The 17,538-nt window shown below is 43.9% G+C and overlaps 1 protein-coding gene across 1 annotated transcript in view; it reads right to left on the minus strand.

Annotated features, from left to right (window-relative positions):
- Positions 1-17,538, minus strand: part of OTOA (otoancorin) — a 61,929-nt gene that overhangs the window by 9,595 nt on the left and 34,796 nt on the right. The window contains exons 23-27 of the mRNA XM_043494541.1: positions 10,552-10,739; positions 6,644-6,799; positions 3,867-4,009; positions 3,078-3,214; positions 1,778-1,875 (exon numbers count right to left, since the gene is read on the minus strand). Of these exons, the coding sequence (XP_043350476.1) occupies positions 1,778-1,875; positions 3,078-3,214; positions 3,867-4,009; positions 6,644-6,799; positions 10,552-10,739 (722 nt within the window). The remainder of the gene's footprint in view (positions 1-1,777; positions 1,876-3,077; positions 3,215-3,866; positions 4,010-6,643; positions 6,800-10,551; positions 10,740-17,538) is intronic.

The following is a 17,538-nucleotide window of genomic DNA, read 5'->3' on the forward strand; positions in this document are numbered from 1 at the left end:
TTTGGGGGGATTTATGCCCTACGACTGCCAAACTATGTTTTTCTTTCCTCTTGCATCATCTTCCAAACCTGCCCCATTCTTGCCTGCCTGTGATATAGACACAGGATTCCACTATCTATACAGCAGCAAGATGAAAAGATGTCATTGTTCCACCCCTGGACCTTTCCTTCTAGATTGAAAATCTTCCAACTGTGGTCACATTGTCTTGTTTTAAAAATGGAACAAGATAATGGTAACCGTACAGTAATTATCTTTCAGTACATGGTGATTAAACCAATTTGTAAAACAGGCATCTACAATGCATCCTGTATTGCCTTGATTATAGTAACATTCAGTGTTTGGCGCAAGCTCATTTTGCTGCAGCAGCTATGCATCCAGGTTTAATTTTAATAAAGGGCCACATTCTAGTTTAAAAGTTGGCCAGGTGACAGATCAAAATTCCATTCCATATTAATTATTGTCTGTCTGTCTGAGACTTTGTCTGCATAAGCCAGTTGCATTTGTTTAAATAAAGGTTAAGTAGGTTTGAACCTACTTAATTAAATTGGTGCAAACCTCTGCATAGAAGTGCCAGTAAATTTTAAAATAAACCCCTCAAACGAAACTAAGTTTCCACAAAGTGATAAATCTGCTTATAATCAATACCTTTAGTTAAACTGGTATTACTTTTTCATGTAGAAAGCCTTAAGATAAAACTGTAGCTACACAAAGCCACAGTAAAAATAACTGCCACTTTGAATTCCTAAAGAAGAGCATTAAGCTCTTCTGGGTAAGGATTCTGTATTTTTTTTGTAAAGAACTATGTCGATCTAGAAATTTCATCACATGTTCCTCTCTCTCTTCTTGTGTACATTTGCTGAATTTTTGTTGAGAATCTTTAAAGGATACCTTCAACCCTCTGCTTTGTGGATTTTCCCGAGCACTGAAAAGTGTGACACAGTGAGGTTGCAGACTTATTGGAGCTGTCAAAGGTGCAGCATAGAACACTTTTTTGCAGCTTGTGGTCAAGGAGTTTCTCCTTTTATGGAAGCTGACAGTTAAGTTGTCTGGCTCATCTATCCATCACTACATTGAGTGACTGACCTCATGAGTGTCTGAACCAGAGGTGGATGGGCAGAATTTTAATCTTCTCTCCACGTCAAACAATGTCTGGGTCAGAGACTTCAAAATCCATGTGCTAGTCTCTGGGCCATATTCAGAGCTGACATAAGCAGGATGAATTCCAATGAAGTCAGAGTTGCATCTGCTTGTATCAATTCTGAATTCAGCCTTCCCCTATCTGTCTGTCTTTGTCTTTCAGAAATGCTGCACAGGAGAATGTTATCAGAATTTAGGGTTAACAAAAAGGCCCAGATACAACCAAGGGGGTTGATTGTAGCTGTGATAGTATGGATGAATGTATTCACTGTCCTTAATAAAAGAAAAGAAAAGGAACACCTCAACAGAATATCACTAGAGACACAGACCTTACTCCAAGCCATTTGCCCCTATGTACTCAGGCTGCAATTTTAAAACACTTTCTTAATGCTTTTTCCCTTGGAACACATTTTGCATTGAGCATAAATAAAATAAACGGTTTGACATTTTATGTGCATCACAAATAGAGATGAGATAGCTGCGAGTTAATGCTTCATACACCTAACTGCCTCTCACTTAATAATCAAGCCAGAAAGGGTCTTGCAGAAACCCAAATTGAAGCATAAATTAGTATTGCAGTTTGTTTATAATAGAGTAAAAGTGATGGAATATCACACTTCTTCAGTAACCGAGCACTTACTTTGAAAACTTCATCAGGTATGTGTCTTACGGCTGCTGGCTGGAAATATGGCAGCATATCTTTGTCAAGAGCCGTAAACTCTCTCTCATTTAAACCAGCTATTAAGACAAAATAGGAATAGAGCTTAGTTCACACATCCTTTTCATTAGATTAAGTTTTGACTAATTTACATTAATACATTATTTGGCCAATATTTGTCTCTCAACTCTGTTCCAGTAAAACATGAGGAAATCAACACTCTGATATTAAAACAGAAAAAGAGACCCTTTTGTGCACTTGAATGAATGCTCAAGTTTAACAGACATAAGAGGTAATTAAGTTATAAGTAAAGACAAATACACAATCCCTTTTCCTGCTTTCTTTCATAGTAACCACCACCAACAACCAGCTTACAGACAACTGTAGCACATAAGAAACAAATATACTATGACTGAAGTCCATTAGTAGTATTCTTTGCAATACAAAATTAGACAGTAACCTCCCTCTCCCTGAAATCCTAAATAAAAAACACAATGTGGACTCTGTTCACCAGTAACGGGAATCTTCTGCTTTTGCAGAAGGCTATCCCTGCAACACATATACATCGTATTAGTGCCATACAACATGTCACTATTAGACTGACCACATTCTTGGAGTAAGCAGAAGAACTTTAATATTGACTTGGCATGCCTGCTCTCTAAAAATGGGTTCCATGAACATGCAGGGAGCAGATCAAGGGCCCAGTCCTCCAACATGCTGAACACCCTCAACTCCTGCCGACTTCAGATGAGACATTCAGTGCCTTGCAGGACTGAACCCTAAGGTAGGATTCTGGGACCCTGTAAATGGAGAGACAGAGCAGCTGTGGGCAGTGCAATGCTCTGCTGGATAACTGTATGCTGGAAAGCTGGTAGGCACCTCACTTAGAATTAAGATCAAGAACTTAACGGTGAAAGGAAGAATAGTCCCTCCAAAGGGGTGGGCCTGAAATTTCAATTTGACTCAGCCCTGCTTAGCCAGGTTAACTCTCTGAAGTATGTACAGTGCCAAATTCACTCCAGTCTGCCCCAGCTGAAACTGGTGCAGATTCTGGCAGAGGTCCCCCAGCAGTGGAAAGTCAGAGCGCTCTGTGGAGACTAACAGTGTTTTTCTTTGGTGGGGGAAGTATGTTAATGGAAATGCTGCCTGTCTTTACCTGGAGTGGTGACTCCTGTCCTGTCCCTTGCCAGTGCAGAGAAGCACAATACGGGGTGAACCTGTCCTGTAATGCTTTTAAAGATAGTGTTTCAGAAACGTCACTGATAGAAGTCAGTCTCATTACCTGCTATGGTACCAATCTCATGTATAATAGAACTGTTCCACCCTGCAGCAATTCCAAATACAGATTCTGCCACCTTTTTAAACTCTTCCAGAACAGGACTGCTACATGGCAACAAGCCAACTCTTGCAATCACAGCACTGCAAAAGGGCAATGGGGTTAGCATGACATACTGCAATTACACCCAATGTTTAAAATGTTTGAAATATGCTTAATCTATGCTAACAGAGTTTTAAACACAGTTTCAGGCCCAAATATAGATGAACACATTGCAAAGACGTTAGAACTGTCAGCCTTAAAAAAAAAAAAATCTAAAATGCTTTAAGCAACAAATTTGAGTTTCTCACTTCAATAGCTATAGTGGATCACATTGGAATCTGTCTTAAACAGCCACTCAAGGCTCCACTGAAAATCAGTTGCTTGATCAGGTGTTTTCTAACCTAAGGGCTGAACAAATTTATAATTAAAAATCTGGGAATATTTTACAGGGTCACTGAAGATGGCAAAGTTGCCTATTCCAAGTGGCCCTTCAAGCAGATTTTGCTGGATACATGGCTTTCATTAATGGAGGTGGCCTCAGAGAAAATGTTAACAGAACACAGTTCAGTGGCTGTGGTTAGACATCTTCCCAAAGATTACAGAATGTCCAAAAGCTTTTAAAGTGTTGGAAAAGAGCTCTTTAGACATAGTGCTTCTGGAAATCCTTGAGGGGAGACAAATTTCACCACTAATATTATTAACAGAGACTTAAAAATAAAACAGTATTTAATTTTGGTAATAAAGTATTCCTACCTGAATTCTGTAGCCTTTATGGTCTTGATGTCTGTGGTGTTCAGAGCACACAGATTAGCTCCTAATCCTGCTAAATCAAAGCTTTTCAGCCCATGGACTGTCTGACCAGAGTGTTCAAGAAACCCTTGTAAAATGGATTTAGCCTGCAGAGGCAATGAGATCAAGAACAGTTATAACTGTAATACAGGGTTCTACAACTGGAAGCTGCTTCTGATATCAGCTGTTATGAACTGATCTGTAATTTTACTAAACTGGGCCTGAGCCTACTCCCGCTGAAGTCAATGGGAATTTTGCCATTGTCTTCAGTGGGAGCAATGTCAGTGCCACTTATGGGTACAGTGCCTCCTGAGAAGTGCTGAGAACCATTGCCTACCAGTACAATCAATGTGACTTGAAGGCAAATAGCACCTCTTACAAAAGACGTGGCACCTCCCATGACGGCGCCATAAATGAACACTTCACCAGAATAATCAGCTATAGAAGCATCTAACACAGGGGTGGGCAAACTTTTTGGCCTGAGGGCCATATCAGGGTTCCGAAACCGTATGGAAGGCCGGGTAGGGAAGGCTGTGTCTCCCCAAACAGCCTGGCCCCACCCCCATCCACCCCCTCCAACTTCCCACCCCCTGACTGCCTCCCTCAGAACCCCCAACCCAGCCAACCCCCTCCCACTCCTTGTCCCCTGACCGCCCCCTGCTGGGACCCCCTGCCCCTAACTGCCTCCTGGGACCCTACCCCCTATCCAACCCTCCTGTCCCTTGACTGCCCCGATGCCTATCCACACCCTTGCCCCGACAGGCCCCCTGGGACTCCCACGCCTATCCAACTGCCCTCTGCTCCTTGTCCCCTGACTGCCCCCCAGGACTGCTTGCCCCTTATCCAACCTCCCTGTTCCCCGCCCCCTTACCAGCACTGGCAGACGTAAGTAAGTAGCACATTCCTATGGGGAGCAATTTAATATACTACACCTGCGGCTCTTGTAGCCGCGCTGCCTGGGCAAGAGCTTGCAGCCCCGCTGCCCAGAGCGCTGGCGGCACAGTGAGCTGAGGCTGCGGAGGGGTGGGGGGGCGCTAGCTTCCACAGCCAGGAACTCAAGGGCCAGGCGGGACCGTACCACGGGCTGGATGTGGCCCGCGGGCTGTAGTTTGCCCACCTCTGATCTAACAAAACTTCCCAATTTCAGCTTAACTGAAGAGAGCTAAATCATAGGTAATTTTCCTCTTCCATAAATGGTCAGTATGAAGCATTGCAAAATTAGAGCTTTCCTGTATTGTTTAAGTGTCTTATGTAGATGCTAACCTATGCTTAATGATTAATCAGTATCATTTATTAAAATACAACAGGAAATATCAAAAGTGAAGTACTGTGTTAAAACACGCCAGTTCCTTCTGTTTCCTTATAGTGCCTCTTCAGCATAAACGTCTGTTACACAGATTTCTGACACTGTGCCAGAGCTAGCTACCATCAACCTAATGTCATATGCTGAAGACCAGTGATGGCAAGACCACATGGACAGAAATCTGCTGCTAGTTGCATATGCAAATAAAGGATTTTAATTTTCTTCTATTCACTTTGTAAATCCTACTGGCATTAATGGGAATCATTCAGGCATACTGAGAGAACAGAGTGAGTACTCGAGCATCTGAATGGAATAATTTGTAAATTACAGATCATCTGTACAAGTGTATGGATGTATTTAGTACTCCTGGGGGCATTCTGTGCCAAAAAATTAAAAATTCTGCACATAATATTTTAAAATTTTGCAAATTTTATTTGTCAAAATAACACTACATAATCACACCAGTTTCAATTATTTTGGTAATTTATTTCAAAATACCTGTCAGCAAGTATGTCTGTAACAATACAGATACACAAATTCCCCCAGGAGTAGAGTGTTAAAGAAACCCATATGAGAACCCAGTTCCTGTTTCTCAGCCACATTTCCTCCTCCCCTCCACCCAAAGCCCAGCTGCAGGGCCCCTCCTTGCCCAGATACTCAAACCCCCTCCCCCTCCTCAGAGCCCAGCCGTGGCCGCCCCCAGCCCAGCCCAGCCATCCCCATCCCCTCTCCTGAGCCCAGGGATTCAGAAGGGGAAAACAGCCTGATGCCTGGTCCCAGGCTTGTATGGAGTTTCCTGTGTGTTGTCCTCTCCTTCCCTCAGGAGCCAGGGCATGCTGGGAACTGCAGCTGCCATGAACCTTCTAGCTCCCTCCCCATCCCCCCAGCAACATCTTCTATGTACAAGCTGGGTTCTGCTGGGTCCATCAACCCCTAGTGATGGCTACCAGCATTGCAGCCCATTTCTGTGGGGGAAAGGACATTCTGCACGTTAATTTCTGCAAAATTCTGCATTGCGCATTGGCACCAAATTCCCCCAGGAATAATTTAGGGTGGTGGTAGTACTAATACTGAATCCAGCCTTGGTCAGTAAGGACTAATTGTTTTTACCAATTTGTGTCTGGTCAGAGACCTGGGTGAAATGAGTTGATGGTCTCATTCTAATCCCTAATGGGCAAGTGGTCGGAGCATAGTGAACATTATCATAATTGGTACATATTGCCACCCTCCTTGGTCCTCTCACCAGAGAGGCTTAGGACCAAGTAGGCATGAACATTTAACTACCTTCTGACCCTTAGAGGTGGCACTGGAGTTCCTGGCTGAGAAAAACTGGAAGGGCAGCATGGGGAGCTGTATTTGTTTTGTAGGTGATTTCAGGTCTTGGAGGGTCATTCATCCCATGCCTTTTCACCAGCAGTAAATTTAATAAAATATTTACCTGGACAAGAGTCCATTCTGTTTGTTGACTAAGTGCAGCAACAGTGTCAACAGAACTTAAATCCAATGCTTCTATTTCACGCTCATTGAGAGCTAGGGCAATGCGTCCAAGGGAAACGATATGGTAACTCTTCCAGCCCGGCAGTGCACCCCAAACCTTTAAAATAAATTAACATACAGCAACTATTGGTTCATAACGAACACTCACTTACATGCTCCATTGTCTCTACTTCTGATTTTAAAGTAATAATTAACAAAAAAACTCTATGGACTGGATTGTGTGGTCTGCTAATCCCATTCTTCACTGTGTAAGCAGAGGTTGGACAATGCAGAGAATTGAGCCCTCCATATTTCTAGGGTGGTGATGCTCAGTTGATCTAAAAAATACTTACATTGTCACACAAGATGGCTTCTGGTTAGTGAGTATAAGTTGGTTGAATAAGTGGGTATGATTTCCCCCCCCTTTTTTTTTTTTTTTTTTTTTTAATTTTCCCTCAAATTCCTGGGTTTTAAAAAAGCCATTATTAAAATTTTAATGATTTTCATCCAAATTTTGGAAGTGCTGGAATTCTCCAGATGTCGTTCCCTGCTCCAGAAGGAGAGATGGTGACCTGATCTCCCTCTCACAGTCTTCTGACCTGCTTGAGGACAGTTGGTGGCTGCTGCTTCGCAGTGAGAGGGACAGGGAGCTGGGTCCTGGCAGCTGAGACTGCTTGACTGCTGCAGCAACAGGCTCGCAAGAAGGGAAGACTTCATCACTGCTACATTGTGGTGAGTAGCAGGCACCCCTAACCCACTGCCCCCATCACAGATACTGGGCACTCCCTCCCACACAGAGCACCCTGCACCACCTGCCCACTCACTGCTCCCCAAGAGTACCAGGCATTCCCATCCCCCCATGCTAACCAGGAGTTTTGGAATTTACAGTGAAGCTCCTAATATCAAGCATAAGTCACCAATAGTAAACTAAAAAAAAGTTTTATTTCTTTCGGATTAGAGATAATAGTTTTGTAAACATTTTTGTCTCTCTTGTTGCTTTTTATTTTTCTTTCCTCTCGTCCCTCAGTATTAATGCCAATATTTTATTTGGAAAACTGAAGAAGTTACTCACCTTGTGCAGTAATGATGGCTCTTCGAGATGTGTGTCCCTGTGGGTGCTCCACTCTAGGTGTCGGTGCATCCCTGCGCCGGATATCGGAGATTTCTCACAGCAGTACTCAGTTGGGAAAAGGGTGCGCACAGGAGTCATCTTTTGCAGCCGTTGGCACCTGCTGTAGCGTGCGCTCCCTGACCGTCCCCTCCGTTCCTTCTTTACCACAGAGCTTGGCTGTGTGAACTCCAAAGTAGAAGGGAGGAGAGTGGGTAGTGGAGCTCCCACAGGAACACACATCTCGAAGAACCATCGTGACTTCACAAGGTGAGTAACTTCTTCTTCTTCTTCTTCGAGTGGTGTCCCTGTGGGTGCTCCATTCTAGGTGCTTGTAGAACAGTATCCCACCAAGGGGGTAGGGGTTCGGAGTTATGTATAAGTGTGTGATGAGAGCACTGTAAGGCAAACGATAGTGTAATCCTTTGCAAAAAAGTGTGCTCTGATGTCCAGGTTGCAGTTCTACGAATATCTATTAAGGGGACACTGTTCAAAAATGCAATCTATGTGGCCATAGCTCGCTTCGAGTGGGATCTGATGCCCACAGGGGTTCTTTGTGATGCAGGTGGTAGCAAGTTTGAATACAGGTAGAGACCCATTTGGAGAGTCTCCGGGTTGATATTGTAGAGCCCTTGAAGCACTCTGATATAGAGACAAATAGTCTTCGTGACTTGCGAAATGGTTTAGTTCTGTCCAAGTAAAAGGCTACAGCCCATCTGACATCTAGCATGTGCAACATTGCTTCTCGAGAGTTGTTATGTGGCTTGGGATAGAAGGCAGGTAAGTGTATGGTTTGGTTAGGTTAATATGAAAATTTGTAGCCACTTTGGGCAAGAATTTTGGGTGAGGACATAACATGATTTTGTCTTTGGTAAATACAGTGTATGGTGATTCAGCCATCAATGCTCCTATTTCACGGAAATGTCTGGCAGACATGATTGCCACTAGGAATGCGACCTTCATTGACATATGAAGGAGCGAGCAGGTTGCTAGAGGTTCGAAGGGAGGTCTTGTGAGACATTTGAGCACAAGACTGAGATCCCATGGTGGTGCAGGTTGGCGTACTTCTGGGTACATGTTCTGTATACCTGCTAGAAAGTGCCATGTAATCAGGTGAGTGAATATTGAAGCCCCTTCTATCTCTTCGTGGAGGGCTGTGATGGCAGCCAGGGGTACTTTAATAGAGCTTATGGCTAACCCCATTTCCTTCCATTCTAGTAGATGGTCTAAGATCATAAATAGAGGCTCCTTGGTCGCATCCAGCTGTTTTTGGTGACACCAAAGGGAGACTCTTCTCCACTTGTGGCAGTAAGTATTTCTAGTGGTGAGGGGAAGGTTATTTAGTAATACCCGTTTTACTTTCCCCAAACAGTTCAATTCCCCATGTTGGAGCCAGAGAGGAACCACGCTTTGAGATGGAGTTTCGCTGGGTCTGGATGGAGCGTCAGGCCCTTGTTCTGGGACAGGAGGTCTGCCCAGAAAGGCAGCGGTTGTGGAGCACAGACTGCTAGACGTAAGAGGTACGGAAACCAAGTCTGTCTGGGCCACGTGGATACAATGAGAATGATGTATGCTCTGTCGAGTCGCATCTTGTGGATGACCTGTGGGATCAGTGGTATCGGCGGGAAGGCATACATGAGTGACGCGTTCCATGGGATGAGGAAGGCATCCCCTAACGATCCCGGTGCCAGGCCTGTCCTGAAGCAAAATAGTGGACATTTGTGATTTGTTGCTGAGGCAAAAAGGTCGATTACTGGGTGACCCCATTTTTGGAATATTGGGTCGAGAACACGGTCGTGGATTTCCCACTTGTGTTCCTGTGAGAAGTGCCTGCTGAGGTTGTCGGCTGTAGTGTTTTAGCATCCTGGTAGGTATGATGCTGTGATGTTTATATTGTTATGGATGCAGAAGTTCCATAAATTCATGGCTTCTATGCATAGTGAATGAGACCTGGCTCCTTCTTGGCGATTGATGTAAAACACGCACACCACATTGTCCGTGAGAATAGAGATTGAGGTTCCTCCTCGTCTGAGTGGGAGGAAGTGTCGGCATGCATTGTGTACATGCCGAGTTCCAGGAGATTGATATGTAGTCGGGTTTCCGTAGCAGACCACTTGCCTTGTACATTGTGGTGACTCAAGTGGGCGCCCCAACCTATCAGGGAGGCATCTGTTGCAATAGTCACTGATGGGGGGGGGTCTTGTTGAAAGGGAATCCCGGAGCACACATTCCCTGGCTGTGTCCACCATTGTAGGGAGAGGATAACCCTTGGTGGTAGTGTCACACATCTGTTGAAAGAGAGTGTCCCTATCCATGCCCCTGACCACCCCCCGAACTCCCCAGCCCTCCATCCAAACCTCCCCCCCCACTCCCTGCCCCCTTACTGCACTGCCTGGAGCACCGGTGGCTGGCAGCCGCGCAGCATAGAGCACCAGGTCATGCCAGAATTTGCAGCCCTTCCACCCAGAGCATTGTGCCGTGTGGTGGGGGGTGGGGGACAGCCTCCTGGGCCAGGAGCTCAGAGGCTGGGCAGGACGGTCCCGTGGGCCGAATGTGGCCCACGGGCCGTAGTTTGCCCACCTCTGCTCTAAAACAATGGAGGATATTATTTTATGACTAGTCTTAGATTATTTCCCCAATAAGCAATGGATATTACTGCAGCAATAGTGATGATTACAGCAATGGTGGCTTTAGAAATGCACATTTCAACAACAGTAAATTAAATTATGTATTTATGTTTCTTTCACAGACATAATAGCTACCTGCTTAGCTTTCTCCTTCAAGGCAATAAGCTGGGATCTGTTGAAACTCATCACAGTCCCAAGGAATTCCACATTTTTGGTAAAAGTGTCTGTATCCAGGCACTGCAGTTCCTGAACTGACCAAAAGGCATTTGCTTCTGCTAATTTAATAATCTCATCTGAAGAGGGAGCTATGATTCCTGTGCAGTCTGGGAAGAAATCAAAACACAGACTGAAGAGATGATGCCTTTCCTTGAAGAAAACTAACAAAAATGCAAAGCAGCAAAGACTTTTGCTCTCTCGTGATGATGTTGATGTATTACCTATTAACTGGAGTCAGGACAATCTTGACATTAACTTAAGCATAAAATATTTTTGCAATGAAATAAAAATGCATTTTTTAAAAGTACAAGTGCAATTAATGTTCTTATTACAAAATTTAGGTAAACATTTCCTCTGACCCTGTAAGGCAGCACATGCTGGAAAGGAAAGGAAAGGAAAGGAAAGGAAAGGAAAGGAGCAAACACACTTTTTAAAACTGTTACCATATAAAGGTATCTTAATAAAATGTAATTTGCATGCAGCAGCTAGAAAGAGCATCTAACTGTCCTAAGCACTGCTCAAAAAAATGGCACCCTACATTATTAAGAGTCAAATACTGAGATAAAGTCTTCCACTGACCTCAGTGGGAGTCTTGCTTGAATCAGAACTCAATTAAGTTCCTTAGTTTGGCCTCAGTTTAAGTTTCCACATAGCTGTATTGTACTTTTGTTCACACAAATTTCAGCTGAATAAACCTGCCTATCTTTGTTCAAACAAGACTTGGTGAAGTCCAGCTCATTAGCTATTACATACAGTAGCAGGCCTGAATGGGCCTTCAGTTTGAAAGGCACTGTCAGAGATGTATGACTGTAAGCGTTGCCTGACATTTAAACAAGGCAAGTAGATTGGTTTCCAGAACTTAAATGTGAGAGAAATGCAATACTCATGTCAAGCATGTTGTTAAAGCGCCAAGAATTAGGAAAATGCAGAAAGGGATGCTTATTTACAATAGAAATGTTTGGTCTGCCAAATTGTATTGGTTATAAGGGCAGATTCTGCTTCTTTTTTTATTGTGCATTTTGACAAACTCAGGTCTCATAGCAGGGGTGGGCAACCTCTGGCTCCGGAGCCACATGTGGCTCTTCAGAAGCTAATATGCGACTCCTTGTACAGGTGCCAACTTTCCAATGTGCCAGGGGGTGCTCACTACTCAACCCCTGGCTCTGCTACACACCCCGCCCCCTTCCCAAGCCTGCTATGCACCCTAGTTCCTCTCCTGGGGTCCCCGTCCCAGAACCTTCTGCATGCCACGAAACAGCTGATCGGCAGGTGTGGGGAGGAAGTGGGAGGCGCTGATCAGCAGGGCTGCCAGAGGGCGGGAGGCACTGGGAGCAGGAGGGGCAGGGCAGAGCTATTGGGGGAGCTGCTGAAGTATTACTGTGGCTCTTTGGCAATGTACATTGGTAAATTCTGGGTCCTTCTCAGGCTCAGGTTGGCCACCCCTGCTCTATAGGCTTAATATCCCTGATATTGATGCAAGGGAGAACCTAGCATCCTAACATGGTCTCCTATTAGCCACTCTCCTGCCCCTAATTTAGGAAACGATTGTTCAGTCATTATCTAAACCAAACAATCTCTGAATGTCTTCAGATTTGGCCATCACCAGTAAAAAGCAGAACTCCACAGATGCTGCCTCTGAGCTGAGCTTCCTGAGCTAAACAAATTAAAGCAAGGATGTACAAAATAACTTTGTACTTTGAAAGGAAGCAGAGGACAGATTTATTTGAATCAAATAAAACTGCGGCAGTGGGTAGAACCCTGAGAATGATGAATCTGTAGGCAAACAGAAAAGCTGTTTGACTTCTGCTGTACCAGGAGACATCACTGCTTTCCCTTTGTCCATAGTAGAAACTGGCCTCTTGTAAAGCTAGATTGTTTCACTTTCCTCCATTGCAAAAGGTCAGCTTTTCTTATGTAAATGTTGCCCATGCAGAGACAATATAGTTCCATGCCCTTGTCTTGAAAATCTAATGTTTTTGGTTCTTGGAAAAAAAAACCCTTAAGGAGTTCATTTCTTGTAACACACCAGCTCCGCTGGCAAGTTTGCAGTTGGAAGTATTCATTACAATCCTGGCAGCATTTCCTGTGTCTGATGCTGATTCATTCTTATTGTTGCTGTAATCAGATTTCACACTGATCAAGCATGAATGGGGCAGATATGTGAAAATGCTTAGATCTGAACATACACAATAGCATTTCATGACACTGAGCCAGGAGACCTAGGTTTTATTCCAGCACTGCCACCACTTCACTGTGAAACCTGGGGTAAATCACTTAATCTCTTTGCCTCGGATCTCCCCTCTGTAAAAAATGGTCATAGGACACTCACTTTTATTTTAAATAATATTACTGAGAAATACAGATTGAAAAAAAACTACATTCCTAAGCATTACTGTTGTTACGCCAAATCCACAACGGGATATTCTGAAAGACAAACACTGGGACAATTAGCATGAAGTTTGAGGAGCAACATTAGACCACTGCAATCGTGAAGGTGTTTTCATAATAATCAGGGATTTAGAAGTCAGTCACTGTAACAGGGTGGCTTCCCCCGTTAATGGCTCGAGGCCTGGGGCCAACCAACCTTAGTTACAAAGTAGACACACCTGAGTCGTCTAAAGAGCAGTAGGAATCTGCAAGAGAAGGGATGCTCAGGGAAAAACAAGCAGAGTCAGTTGCAGCTGGGAGCAAGAAGGCTCCAGCCAGGACCGGCTCTAGGCACCAGCAAAGCAAACACGTGCTTCGGGTGGCACAATTCCAGGGGCGGCATTCCGGCCATCCATTTTTTTTGTTGCTTGGGTGACATTCTGTGCACCCCCCCTTTTTTTTTTTTTTTGCTTGGGCAGTTGCACACTCAGAGTTTGGGGCAGCAAATTTTTTGCTTGGGGAGGCAAAAAACCTAGAGCTGGCCCTGGCTCCAGCGAGGCACCCAGGAGGAAGATTGGAGCAGAAGCTTGATGGGGATTGGAGAACTTTTATTTTGAAATGTTATGTTAATAAATGCAGCCACAGGAAGGAGTGTGCTGAATTTAATAGGAGTTTGTGTGTGTTTAAAATCCTCTTGAAGGGGGAAACAGAGGGAAGGTGCCTGCAGAACAACCTCAGACCACAAGGATACACTAGTGAGGCAGCTGACCTGATGACAGTCATAAAACTTCACTTCTGGCTGAAACTTGCTATGTGAGCTCTCTATAAACTGTGTGTGATTATGTTGCAGAACTTCATTAAAATTAATTCAGGCTTGCTTTCTTGTGTGTCTGATGACAGCACAAACTCTCCACTTCAAGCCTCTCCCCCAGCCAAATTATTCATATTTGTTGAAGAATGAAAGGCCTCCATGGCACTGGAGCACCATGATGGTTTTCGGTGGGGAGCGTGGCAGCACTGGGGGGTTCAAGTTACAGAGAATTCACCATTTATACTAGTTTAAACCTGCAAATGACCTGTGCCCCATGCTGCAGAGGAAGGCGAAAACCCCCCAGGGTCTCAGCCAATCTGACTCCAGGGAAAATTCCTTCCCAGCCCCAAATACAGTGATCAGTTAGACCCTGACCATGTGGGCAAGACCCAGCAGCCAGGCACCCTGGGAAAGAATTCTCTGTAGTAACTCAGAGCCTTCCTCCATCTAGTGTCCTATCAACAGCAACTGGAGATATTTGCTATTGGCAGTTGTAGCTGTCCCATCAGACCATCCACTCCATAAATTTATCAAGCTCAGTCTTTAAGCCAGCTAGGTTTTTTGCCCTCCACTGCTCCCTTTGGAAGGCTGTTCCAGAACTTCACTCCTTTGATGGTTAAAAACCTTCACGTAATTTTGAGCCTCAACTTGTTGATGGCCAGTTTATAGCCATTTGTTCTTATGTCCACACTGGTGCTTAACTCCTTTCCCTCTCTGGTATTTATCCCTCTGATGTATTTATAGACAGCAATCATATCTCCCCTCAAGCTTCTAGTTTAGGTAATCACAAAACACTACAGATACTTCAGAACAGGTACTCGCAAAAAGAAAAGGAGTACTTGTGGCACCTTAGAGACTAACAAATTTATTAGAGCATAAGCTTTCGTGAGCTACAGCTCACTTCATCGGATGCACTTGGTGGAAAAAACAGAGGAGAGATTTATATACACACACACAGAGAACATGAAACAATGGGTTTATCATACACACTGTAAGGAGAGAGTGATCACTTAAGATAATTCTTAATTCCGCTATTCCTACCTACATGCCTCTAGCTTTCATCCAGATCATACCACTCGATCCATTGTCTACAGCCAAGCGCTACGATATAACCGCATTTGCTCCAACCCCTCAGACAGAGACAAACACCTACAAGATCTCTATCATGCATTCCTACAACTACAATACCCACCTGCTGAAGTGAAGAAACAGATTGACAGAGCCAGAAGAGTACCCAGAAGTCACCTACTACAGGACAGGCCCAACAAAGAAAACAACAGAACGCCACTAGCCATCACCTTCAGCCCCCAACTAAAACCTCTCCAACGCATCATCAAGGATCTACAACCTATCCTGAAGGACGAGCCATCGCTCTCTCAGATCTTGGGAGACAGACCAGTCCTTGCTTACAGACAGCCCCCCAACCTGAAGCAAATACTCACCAGCAACCACACACCACACAACAGAACCACTAACCCAGGAACCTATCCTTGCAACAAAGCCCGTTGCCAACTCTGTCCACATATCTATTCAGGGGATACCATCATAGGGCCTAATCACATCAGCCACACTATCAGAGGCTCGTTCACCTGCGCATCTACCAATGTGATATATGCCATCATGTGCCAGCAATGCCCCTCTGCCATGTACATTGGCCAAACTGGACAGCCTCTACGTAAAAGAATGAATGGACACAAATCAGACGTCAAGAATTATAACATTCAAAAACCAGTTGGAGAACACTTCAATCTCTCTGGTCACTCGATCACAGACCTAAGAGTGGCTATCCTTCAACAAAAAAGCTTCAAAAACAGACTCCAACGAGAGACTGCTGAATTGGAATTAATTTGCAAACTGGATACAATTAACTTAGGCTTGAATAGAGACTGGGAATGGATGAGTCATTACACAAAGTAAAACTATTTCCCCATGGTATTTCTCCCTCCCACCCCACCCCCCACTATTCCTCTGATATTCTTGTTAACTGCTGGAATTAGCCTACCTGCTTGTCACCATGAAAGGTTTTCCTCCTTCCCCCCCCCCCTGCTGTTGGTGATGGCTTATCTTAAGTGATCACTCTCCTTACAGTAAAAAGAAAAGGAGTACTTGTGGCACCTTAGAGACTAATGATAAACCCATTGTTTCATGTTCTCTGTGTGTGTGTGTATATAAATCTCTCCTCTGTTTTTTCCACCAAATGCATCCGATGAAGTGAGCTGTAGCTCACGAAAGCTTATGCTCTAATAAATTTGTTAGTCTCTAAGGTGCCACAAGTACTCCTTTTCTTTTTGCGAATACAGACTAACACGGCTGCTACTCTGAGAACAGGTACTGTGACCCAGTAGCCTGAAAACTATGTTCTAAATGACATAAAGGCAGGCTGCACTGCAGATTTGTGGCCACTCGCTGGGTTGCTTTAAGCTCGTTTTATGCCATAAATCACTATCTGTGCAGGGAGGGGTGAATTTCATCCACACTGCACAGTAGTGTTGAGGTACCTGTAGTGTTTAGATTACCTAAACTAAAATAGATTTTGCTTTGTTACACCAGTGTAAATCTGGAGTGACTCCACTGAAGTCAGTGGAGAGGATGGGGGGGGAGGGGAGGCAGTGTACCCTAGAGCACTGGACTCAGACACAGTTCTGCACTGGGTTCTGTTTCTGACTCTGCTACTGGGTAACCTCAGGCGAGCCACTCACCCGCTTTGTGCCTCAGTTTCCCCATCTGTAAAATGGAGATAATGATATTGACCTCTTGTAAATTTTTTTTGAGCTCTACTGATGAAAAGTGCTAAATAAGAGCTAGGTATTATTATTGTTTTGTTGAACTGAGGCAAGAATACATCACTCCAAAACTACATTTATTGTTCCTCCTTTGTATATAAATATAGTATTATAAGGGCCAAATTCTGTTCTCAGATACACCATCATAAATCTGGAATCACTCCACTGGATTTGAGTGGGGGTCCATGCAGATCTATAGGTATCCCAGCACAGAGCTCCATGAAAGATTGGGGCCTATACTATATTAAACAAAGAACCCAGGGTGAAGCTTTCAAAGATGCGAAAGGCAGGTAGGCATCTAACTCGCAATGAAAACATTGGGTGCCTAATCCACATGTATGCCTTTGAAAATCTACCCATAGCAGGAGCAGATATGTCTTTCAGTCCATTAGACTACATAGTTTAAATATTCTCCCTAGGTTATTGCATGTGATCTTTTAAATTGCCAGAGGCTACAATGTAGTTATATACTCACACATAATCAAAGAACGTGAAATAAATACATGGGATAGACTTCTTTGGCACAAGAGTTTCTGATAAGCAAACAATTGTGTTTTTCCTAAAATTTATTTTAACCTGTAGCAACCAATATAGTCTGTTTAGACAGACCACAGTACACTGATGTCACATTTAGAACAGCTGAGTTAATCCTTTTATCAGACATCAGTATATGTTAACTGGACAGTATCTTTTGGCTCAACATTTTGGCTCTCTACTGTCTTTCTATTCATGACACTTTCACTTATACTACAAGTCAAGCAAAATAATTCTAAAATGCAAAATCTGCATGCAACCAGACATGTTTCAGCACTTGTTTAGTAGTGTATTTTTAATGGAGTAAAGCATTTCATTAGTTGATCATTAAAAAAAGATAAGCATGTTAATGGTGAAAGTCTTTGCTCTAATGTTTCTAAAAGACGGAACCTCTTTAAAATACTTGACATT

Source organism: Dermochelys coriacea, chromosome 10, assembly GCF_009764565.3.
Source record: "Dermochelys coriacea isolate rDerCor1 chromosome 10, rDerCor1.pri.v4, whole genome shotgun sequence".
Lineage (NCBI taxonomy): Eukaryota > Metazoa > Chordata > Testudines > Dermochelyidae > Dermochelys > Dermochelys coriacea.